The 10630-nt window shown below is 39.9% G+C and overlaps 2 protein-coding genes across 3 annotated transcripts in view; one reads left to right on the top strand and one right to left on the bottom strand.

Annotated features, from left to right (window-relative positions):
* LOC131709282 (phospholipase A and acyltransferase 4-like) overlaps positions 1-783 on the top strand; it is a 22298-nt gene extending 21515 nt beyond the window's left edge. For both annotated transcript variants that reach the window (XM_059011686.1, XM_059011687.1), the window contains one exon: positions 516-783. In XM_059011686.1, the coding sequence (XP_058867669.1) occupies positions 516-593 (78 nt within the window). In that variant the 3' untranslated portion in view covers positions 594-783. The remainder of the gene's footprint in view (positions 1-515) is intronic.
* LOC131709272 (zinc finger protein 239-like) lies at positions 777-9254 on the bottom strand. Its single transcript, XM_059011661.1, has 3 exons — positions 8742-9254; positions 7624-8046; positions 777-3808 (listed from the first exon to the last, which is right to left on the bottom strand). The coding sequence occupies exons 2-3, from the start codon at positions 7679-7681 to the stop codon at positions 2709-2711; spliced, it is 1158 nt and encodes a 385-aa protein (XP_058867644.1). The 5' UTR covers positions 7682-8046; positions 8742-9254; the 3' UTR covers positions 777-2708.
* Positions 9255-10630: the final 1376 nt, after the last annotated feature.

The following is a 10630-nucleotide window of genomic DNA, read 5'->3' on the forward strand; positions in this document are numbered from 1 at the left end:
GTATTTATTTTTAGATAATGTATTAATGCCTGTCATGGTCAATAAGCAGAATAATGTATTATTTAACTCCCGAAACTAATTATGCCCCCATATAGCCGTATTTACCCAATGAAGGTTCTACATTTTATAAGGTTTCTGCAAATACAACAAAATGCCTTTTTGTTTTTTCAATACTGTAACACATGAATGCCTTGTTATGGGACATGAATATCTGTCTATTTACTAAACCACTCTGCAGGGATATACTGTATAATTTAAGCCTTAACTTGAAACATGACCTTTTTACTGACTGTATATTTCCATAACATGTTTTCTATGTCATGACCGTCGATCTGATCTGAATTTAGATTCACTTGGATTTACAATTGGAAACTTCCAGGCCTTTAGATGTTCAAAATAGTCAGAAACAAAGCTAGCAAACAAACACGTGGCAGGTGCTGAAGTCATTTTAACTGCAGTTTGGATTTCATTTTAACTGCAGTTTGGATTCATCATTTTCTTTTTTCTTTCTGTAGGGGGAAAGTGCAGCCAAATCCGTGGGCAAAAACCTGTCAGATTTCCGTGCAGAAATTGACCCTTTTTCTGCCAAGTAACAGCTTATTCACCTGATGAATTTCTTCATCTTTTGTGGTGTTCCTTGCCTTTCTGATAAAGGGCACAATTTCTCTTTACAAAGTACAATAGAAAATGCTTGTTAAAATATTCTTACTTCTTTAATTATGGTGAGCAAAATGAATCTATTGTTGTAAAAATGAAATCAATAAAAATTCAAGTTGCATCAAATTCCTTTCACTGTAGTCATTTAACAGTAGAACCGCCATGCAGGTCAGTTTGACCCATTTTGCATTTAAAATGTTAAATACTCTTCCGCTGTAAATCGTATGTGTGTGTCCGTGTGACAGGGCGCTCGTCTCCCGTGTGTGGGTAACCACTGTTTAAGCATCACAGACATGGGAAGGTGGAGTTAAACGCCAGCACAGGCACGCAGGATTTATTCACAAAACAGAAAGTAAACAAAAGGGTCATGTGATGTTGCCAGCCATGGTAACACACAGAGAACACATACAGCAAGCTGTGCAAAAGGAAAAATAAAACACAGTATAAAAACTACAAATAAAAGGTACACACAGGGCGAGTGCTAGCCTTATAAACGAGGCGTCCCGCTCCAGGAACCGGCTACACTACATAACCCTCGCTGTACATTACATGGGATTACTATCCCCTAAACTAATCTACTGATGAGCCGGTGTTCAGATGACGACTCCTGCTGCTTCACACGGCCTTGGCTGGGCATTGCCTTCACAAGCACTGCTTGCAGTTGCAGGGTTGCGTAGCTCCCGTTCCTGCAGAGCAGATGCTCTCTTCCTGAGTATACGCAGCTCCCCTCTGAAGTATGGCATTGCAGTCGCCCAGAGCGATCGCCACTGGATGTTTTTAAACTGACGGACACTCGGTCAAGACTCGCGCACCTGCCGCTTGAGGAACAGCACAGCCAATCACTTGCTGTCAACCAAACCTTCCCCTCTCCTTCCCCTCAACCAAACCTAGCAGGCAGCAAGTCTCAATGGAGCGCCCGTCTGTAAACAATAATCTAATCACAGAAAATCAACTCCCACAAAGATACACAATAAACCCACTTCCACATACAAATTACACCAACACTAAATTCCCCATTGTGCAGGGCAATCGTGCTGCCACAGCCAGTTTTTGACTTTTCCTAAATATATGAATGAACCCTTTGAGTAGTAAGTTTTAGAATGTTTGGATGGGCCCACTGGAGTGAGTTTTTTTTTTAATTTCTCATATTTACACTCCTCACATCGACACATCTGTTGGTAGGCCTATTAGCAATTTATTACACAATGAAAATATGTAAACAACTATTTCTTATAGTAAATAAACAAAACAAATAAAGTTGAATCGTTATTTTGTCATAGCGAAAGGTTTTGACAAAAGTAACAGGTACTCAATAAACAACGATCAGGATCAACAACACGTCCGGGTAAACACGTGGTGAGGGTGAAGGCAGTGAGGAAAATGTAGCTCAGTGATCCCTGTCACATTGTCTGAGCTTGGGCCACTCGAGGAAGGTAAATATTCTTCACTGATATTTTCACTAACGCCTGATTCAGTAGAAGAATTTAAATCGGAATTCAGTATAATTTCTCGTACTTCTTTCCCACAGAGCATTTCCCACCGTTTTCCAGACATTGTGGACATTTTTTGACTGGGTTTGGTGTGTGTAATTCTGTCGGTATCTGGCAGATGACGCAAGAGACCATTACAAGGTGTTACAGACACCTAGTGTTACAATATCAGATTATCAGCAGTTTTGTAGACCCAGTAATTGTAGTTCAAAATTCAAATTCAAAAGCTCAAAATTTGCATAACGTACCAGTACATTCATACTCCCTGGGGACCATTAATTCAATGACGTACCGGTACATTCGTACTACTCAAAGGGTTAAAGATTTTTGGCAGGGTCTGTCTCCACAGCTCAGGCACCCACACTAGGCAGCTCTGTGACAATGAAACAGAAGCTGGCTCTTCTGAACAAAACAGACCAAAGTTATTTCATACGGAACATCACTGAAATCTAAAGGTGTTTTTTTTTTTGGTTTCTCTCTTGCATGAATTCACTCGCGTCTTACAAGGTGTCGTGACTTATAAAAACTCTTCCCACAGTCAGAGCAGCAATGCATTTTTTATCATGTGTGAATTCGCTGGTGTTTTACAAAGTCTCTTGAATCACTGTAACTCTTCCCGCAATCAGAACAGTGATACGGTTTCACTCCTGTGTGAGTTCGCTGGTGTGTTTTAAGGTGTCCTGACTGATTAAACCTCGTCCCACAATCAGAACAGCGATATGGTTTCTCTCCTGTGTGAAGTCGTTTGTGTACAACAAGGTATCTTGACGAACTGAAACCCTTCCCACAATCATTACAGTGATATGGTTTCTCTCCTGTGTGAACACGCTGGTGTTTTACAAGACCTCCTGACTGAATGAAACTCTTCTTACAGTCTGAGCAGTGATATGGTTTGTCTCCTGTGTGAATTCGCTGGTGTGATACAAGGTTTGTTGATGAACTGAACGTCTTCCCACAGTCACAGTGATACGGTTTCTCTCCTGTGTGTGTTCGCTGGTGTGTTTTAAGGTGTCCTGACTGATTAAACCTCATCCCACAGTCAGAACACTGATACGGTTTCTCTCCTGTGTGAATTCGCTGGTGAGATGCAAGGTTTCCTGACCGACTGAAACTCTGCCCACAGTCAGAGCGATACGGTTTCTCTCCTGTGTGTGTTCGCTGGTGTGTTTTAAGGTGTCCTGACTGATTAAACCTCATCCCACAGTCAGAACACTGATACGGTTTCTCTCCTGTGTGAACACGCCAGTGTTTTACAAGATCTCCCAAGTGACTGAACCCTTTCCCACATTCAGAACAGTGATACGGTTTTTCGCCTGTATGAATTCGCTGGTGTATTACAAGGGTTGCTGAATGACTAAACCTCTTCCCACAGTCAGAGCAGTGAAATGGTTTCTCTCCTGTGTGAATTCGCAGGTGTATTACAAGGTTTTCTGACCAACTGAAACTCTTCCCACAGTCAGAGCAGAGATACGGTTTTTCTCCTGTATGAATTCGCTGGTGTGTTGCAAGGTTTTCTGACCAACTGAAACTCTTCCCACAGTCAGAGCAGAGATACGGTTTCTTTCCTCTGCGCGTTCGCTGGAGTATTCTAAAACCTCCTGACTTGGTGACACCATTCCCACAGTCACTGCTCGCCCTTGCTTTAGCTGCTGTTCTGGAACCTGGAAAATACAAACAGGAGAGAAAGTCAGACTGTTTCAAGTAGGGAATGCTGCAATTGTATCTTCCTCATTTTGTTGTTTCATAACCTTTTTCTACATTGGGTTATTAGCAAACACAGAACTGTAGCGTAGTCTCCACCAGGGAGGTTGCAATTACAGCAGGCGGATTTCTGGAGCCAGGATTATACTTCAGCCAATAGGAAAGCTATGAGTAAAAGAAATCAGGAAATGTACAGATTATCATCTCTTTTGTTCCAGATTGTACCCGTTTTGTCATAAGAAATGGTTGAAAGCTATATATTGTTGAACTTGTCTTTCAGTATGTTTAAATAGGTTTCTAGTTTACAACAAACACAAACTTCTGTAACCACAATATACAAAGAATAAAACAAAAGCAATAAATACATAAATAAATAAAACACATGTAGGCAAAAACATGAGCTCAATAAAGACACTAAAATGCAATCTCTCACTTAACAGCCACCAAACAATTACACATGAATGATACAGGGTTCCCCCCCAGGAGTTTTCAGTCTCCAGGGTGGCAGGCTACAGCAGCTGGGTAGCAGAATGTTATAAACCCCCCCCCCCCCCCCCCCCGATCTTATCAAGCATCAAGCAAATAGGCACAACTGGAATGGTGCTGGGGCCAGGATTAACACAACTGTTGTTTCTAACTTGGCTTCTTTTTATGAATACCTTCACAGATATTAGGAGAGTAAGCAGAAGTTCAATTTTAACAGCTCATTTTAAATGCCCTTGGTCGACATTTGCCAGTGTAGCAATGAGAGGTATTATATTGATTTGTATGGCACTGCTGAGATAATAGATAACATTTTGTTTTGAGACACAGGTAATAAGTACTATTGTGTGGGTAGTGAGTAATAAGTACAGCCCACACAACAGAGAGCTGCATATGAGGCCCACCATGTTAAACAGGTTGAGAACCAACTAACTGATCTTCGAACAAGCATACCTACATTTTAACAAGCATACTTTCAACTGTCAAAATAAAGCAGAACATGGCCCAGACCAAACCAAAACCTGCACAATCTGCTAATCACACTTTAAAAAACAAACTGCTATAAATGCTGTTAAACACTGTTTCTATAAAGTGAGATGAGCAGCTTACGCAGGTTTTGATTTGGTCTGGGCCGATGTCTCTTAGGATATTTAGGCAACGGATATCAATGTTGACAGAATTCAATTTTTTTTTCACTGTTTTGAATCTTTAGCTTGCCTTCCGATTAATATTGAACCCTTGGGATAGTAAATACTTGGGATTTTAGTAAATTTTACCACTTGTTTTTGTAAGCTAGGTATCCTAAACATTACGACTCGTCATCCAGTCACTGTGCTCCACACATCACTTCCAACTCTTAACTTAAAGAATAATTCCAGCGTACAGACTTCCCAATCTTCAGAAAACAATAAGCTTGTCTTTACTTACATCCAATAATAGTCAGACGAGTGGAGAACCCTTCAAATACAGCAATATGTCTTGTGCCAGTAACTCCATCCAAGCACAAATGAATATTCTTCAGTGTAACTATTTTCTTATCATTAGGTCTTTACATCCTTTAAGAATGTAAAAGGACTGAAGGATAGTGTCATTATGATTTCTATGTATACAGTCTTGTTATTAATCTATATACGTATCAAACGGTATCAACGGTCAAAAACTGTATTCGCTCCTCCGCTTACAAAAACTCGTTTACTTTCAAAACCGAATTCTAAAATAGCGTCATTAGCTATAAACAAAACTACCACTTGAGGGCGCAGTGCATAGAAAAGGAGCACATACCAATCTAGAAACAGTAATAATAATAATAATAATAATAATAATAATAATAATAATAATAATAATAATAATAATAATTACACATATCTAAATAAACTCAAATAAGAATACATTCTTTTTTATAATCAAAATACAAAATTCTAATTCGTTAGAATTTTTTTTTTTTATTATTAGTCATGTCTGCTTTACTGCGGAACGGCCCTTTAGTGCGATTCTAAAACTCAGATGTACAAGACTAGCGATCCCCTTTTTATTAGCAGTGACCCAGTTCTGTTTAAGAAAGCTCGATATCCCACATGGCGCTGCGCTGCTCACGTAAATGTCACAAACGCATTAGACGCCACATAAGCAAACAGACAATGCAAATCCCCTGTGTATTAATGAGAAGTCTATGTGCAAGTGCAGAATGCATTTCAAATGTGATCATACTCGGAAAGGTTTGCTTTAATAATAGAGGATGTTCAAAATACCAAGGTGGCTCGCAAAAAACAGCAAACCTAAAACTCACAGGCCTACAGAGGGGAAAAAGGGATGTACTTTCCATTGCTCAACTGGTGCAGGAGGCGGGTTCACTTCAGAAAACATAGCAAACCACCAGCACTGGGCAGGGCAGTGGGTTGCTGAGGATTGAAAAGCTCTCTGAAACAGCCCAATCCAGGAGATATCCTTCAGAAGCTTTGAAGAGTCACTGATTAAAACCAAAACAACTGCATTAATGACTGTTGACAATGTGACTGTTTAAGCTCTTCATTCAAGTATTCCAGTGAAATTGTGTCTGTTCATTAGGAACAACATTACAGAACGATCATTTCCAATCCAAAGATGACCATTCTGTGGCAACCTACACACACATTCAAGGTCTGTTCACATTCAAGTCTGTTATTGCTAAACCAACAAAAAATAAACATGAATCTCTTCAGTTAAAAATCAAGGAAACAAACCCAGCGACAGTATCTTATCTCCTTTCAATGGTCTCATCACTGTGCCACATATATCAAATTTATAACGAGTTCACTTGTCACTCAGTACTATGCTTCAGCTCATTCTGTGGTATTTCGGCTTGGGGTCGTTTGCATTTGGAAGGACAATTTCTCTCGATAAAATTAACTCTCATGCAAACGGCACTGTAGGGAAGTCATTAGCAAAAGAGAGCAAGTTAAAAGGGACCCCGTTTTTCACTTTCTGCATGTAAACATGGCCATGGTCTCACTTCACAGGTGTTCATATTCTAATTGTTCTGATTATCTTTTACAATTCACATGTCAATGCTTTTAGTCACAAAAAACAGTGACCTTTCTTCACTTCTAAAGCAGTGGTTCACAGCCTGGTCCTGGGGACCCCTTGTGTCTGCTGGGTTTTGTTCCAACTGAGCTCTCAGTTACTTAAATGAACACTCAAGTGAACTTACAATTTGGTCGATCACATTTTTAAACTATTTTTCAGCTCATAAGTAGTTGATTAGATTTCAAGTTCTATTCATTTTCATACAGAACCTGAAATATCCATCTCTTTCAAATCATTCAACAGCTTTGATAAGGCAAATAGTTGAACTGAGTGTTTTTTGTTTAATTCGATTATGGTTAGTCAATAGAAAAGGTTTCTACCTGCAGTGACCGGACCAAGAAGTGATTAAACAGGACTCAGTTTCCATTGACTTACATCACACTATAGGGCAGCAGGGCTCTGGACTGTTCACTGGAGGGTTGTGGGTTCAATCCGAGATGGGGGACACTGCTATTGTACACTTCAACAAGGTACTTTACATAGATTGCTCAAGTAAAAACCCAGCAGTACAAAAAGGGTAATTGTATGTAAAAATAATGTAAGGGCATCTAAGAAAATAACAGTAATCATACTGGGGGCAATGTAATTGAATGATAATGGGAGTGCGACATTAACAGGAGTGATATTAAGTAGCTTGTAGCATAACCCATCTGCTTCCTGCCTCTCAGTCCTGCTGTGGATAATATGACACAGTAGAATGACGTCGTCACAGCTACTCAGAGTTACTCACCTGCTGGACTGCACTCTGAATGGGAGCTCCCCCCGTCTTCCTTTCCACATCCTCGCATGCTGTTGGGAGAGCTGGCTCCCTCTCCAGCACCCTGCACTCTCAGGCAGATTCTCTTCAGCACCACGCTACACGCCCGCAGGCGTACAGGACCCAGCGCAGGGGGGGGCTGCTTTCAAGGAAACGGGTTCTTCTGTCTGGCAGATCTCCAATTCACTGTGTTCAGCTTTAATCCCAGCACACCCCTCTGGCTTGATGCCACTGCATGGCATGATCTCACAGAGCTCCTGTTTAATGGGGAGGGAAGCCAGTGCAGATAACAGTGCAATGGGGACCACTTCAAGTTCAGGGAGCTCCTCTTTAAATCAGGTCAGATTCAGTCTTCACACTGTCCATGGCATCACACATGCTTCTGCTTAGTGGCTGCTGCAAGAAGAAAATGAAAAATGATTCAAAATGCTATGAAAGCTGTTTAAAAAGAGCGGCTATCTGGGTTTTTAAAAAGATGAAGTTCTCAGTCCCTGCATGTTGTTGCTGAGTAACATTCATGCAATTTTCACCCCCAGTGTTAATATCCAGACAAGTTTTCATACTTCAAAAAAAGGAAAAGAAATTAAAGGTGCCCTGATAAGATTGCCTTGGCCAATACCGAGAGCCAATTCGAGTTTTGATTTTTTGTGTTTTACCTCATTAGACAAACATACAGAAAGACACAGAGAGAACACAGACAAGCAGCAAGACAGACAGAATGCAAACTTTAAAAAATGTACTGTAGAAGAGATTTGATTTTAGCATTATTTAAAAAGATTGCAATTATGGAGAGCAATGACAAACCTGCCAGAGAAATGAAGTGCTTACGTGTGATAAATAATATCCATCACCTATAAATGAGGCATTGAAGTAAAGAAATGGGATCCTCAAACACCAGGTCCTTTCCAGGCTGGAGCCGGCTTGAAAACGGATTTCTCACAGAGGAGAGTCTATTCATTTTTTGATGAGGACGGCACTTAAGAAACACATCTCTGCATGTTAACAGCACAAAGGAAAGAAGCAAAGTTTGTGGGTTTGACATCATTACTAGGTTAATGGCATCTACACAATACAATATATTTCATACATACCATTTCCAGCACCTCTTCTTTTATGGGACCTGGTCCTGCTGTCTGGGGGATCTCCAGTTCATTGCTCTCATCTTTAATACCAGGCACCTCTGACTTGATGCTGTCACATGGCATCTCCTGTTTCATGGGGAGGGAAGGCAATCCGGAGAAAACCAGTCTAATGGGGACGAGTTCAAGCTCAGGGAGCTCCTCTTTAATGGGGACAGATTCCATCTTCACACTATCCCTGGCATCAGACACGGGGGTTCTGCTGAGTAGCTGCAGCAAAAAAATAATAATGAAATGAGTAAAATTAATCAAATCAAAGACATTTAAGGGATTCACAAAATCTTACTAGCAGGGTGTCTTTAGTATTGAAGGAAGTGAGAACTGAACTTGGGTTGCAGGTAAAGTTTGCAGAGGTTCAGCAGCAACTCTGTGCTCCCTATGTGGTGGAAGTAGTCAATAACCATATTAAGTGGCACCATTCTCTCAAGTAGCCAATCAGAATGCAGTATTTTGAACTTTAACTGGCTACTCTTTTAAACCAATCATATTTGTATTTTACCAGAAGTGCCGCCCCTTTTAACAATCCTAGACCATACCACCGCCATCTTGGTTTGTAATTTGATGAGAATGCATCTTTGTTAGTTTTTTGAGAAAGGGGGATTCATCTTTGTTTGTAATTGATGAGAATGCATCTTTGTTAGTGTTCTGAGAAGAGAGATTCATCTTGGTTTGTAATTTGATGAGAATGCATCTTTGTTAGTTTTTTGAGAAAGGGGGATTCATCTTGGTTTGTAATTTGATGAGAATGCATCTTTGTTAGTGTTTTGAGAAGAGAGATTCATCTTGGTTTGTAATTGGATGAGAATGCATCTTTATTAGTTTTTTGAGAAAGGGGGATTCATCTTTGTTTGTAATTGATGAGAATGCATCTTTGTTAGTGTTTTGAGAAGAGAGATTCATCTTGGTTTGTAATTGGATGAGAATGCATCTTTATTAGTTTTTTGAGAAAGGGGGATTCTTTGTTTGTAATTGATGAGAATGCATCTTTGTTAGTGTTCTGAGTAGAGAGATTCATCTTGGTTTGTAATTGGATGAGAATGCATCTTTATTAGTTTTTTGAGAAAGGGGGATTCATCTTGGTTTGTAATTGGATGAGAATGCATCTTTGTTAGTGTTTTGAGAAGGGGGTTTGTAATTGGATAAATCAATAGAGAATAATGTATCACTTACAGTGACAAAAAAACTGGAAATACAAGCAGATGAGATGTTGACAAAGTTAAAAAAACATGTTATTGTAGGAAATTAATATATATATACACACACACATATATACACACACTCATTATATATGCCAAGCACAGACTACAATACAATAACATTTACAGTTTAAAATAGCATATATGCTTTCATTACTACCACTAAAAGGATCGCTTGTAACGTTACACTGGAACAATCAACCTTTGAGCACCAGGCCAACCCGGTATTCCCAGAATAAGAACAGGTTTCTACGAAAGACCCTTTAAATAATACTGTATAACGTAGATGGCAGGAAGGCAGTTTGACAGCAGTAATAGGATTGCTGGGCTCGCTGGTTGCAAACAGTTTAATTTCTGTTGCACGCACAAGCATACACACGAATGGAACACTCAATAAGCACCCAAGAAGCGCCAGTAACCATGGAGACTAATAAACCAGATCGCAATAGGAGAGGGTTGAAATTAACCACTAAGATTGTGGCACAGGTAAGAACAAAAGAAAAAGAAAAAACAATATTTGCTAAATGACTTCAGCCACGCTACATACAGTAATGCGTATATGCAATCAATAAGGCAATAGCGTTTCAAAACAAATCCAATGCCTCGAATATAACAGTCTCGTACCCTGCTCATCAAAAAACAGGC

Source organism: Acipenser ruthenus, chromosome 42, assembly GCF_902713425.1.
Source record: "Acipenser ruthenus chromosome 42, fAciRut3.2 maternal haplotype, whole genome shotgun sequence".
Lineage (NCBI taxonomy): Eukaryota > Metazoa > Chordata > Actinopteri > Acipenseriformes > Acipenseridae > Acipenser > Acipenser ruthenus.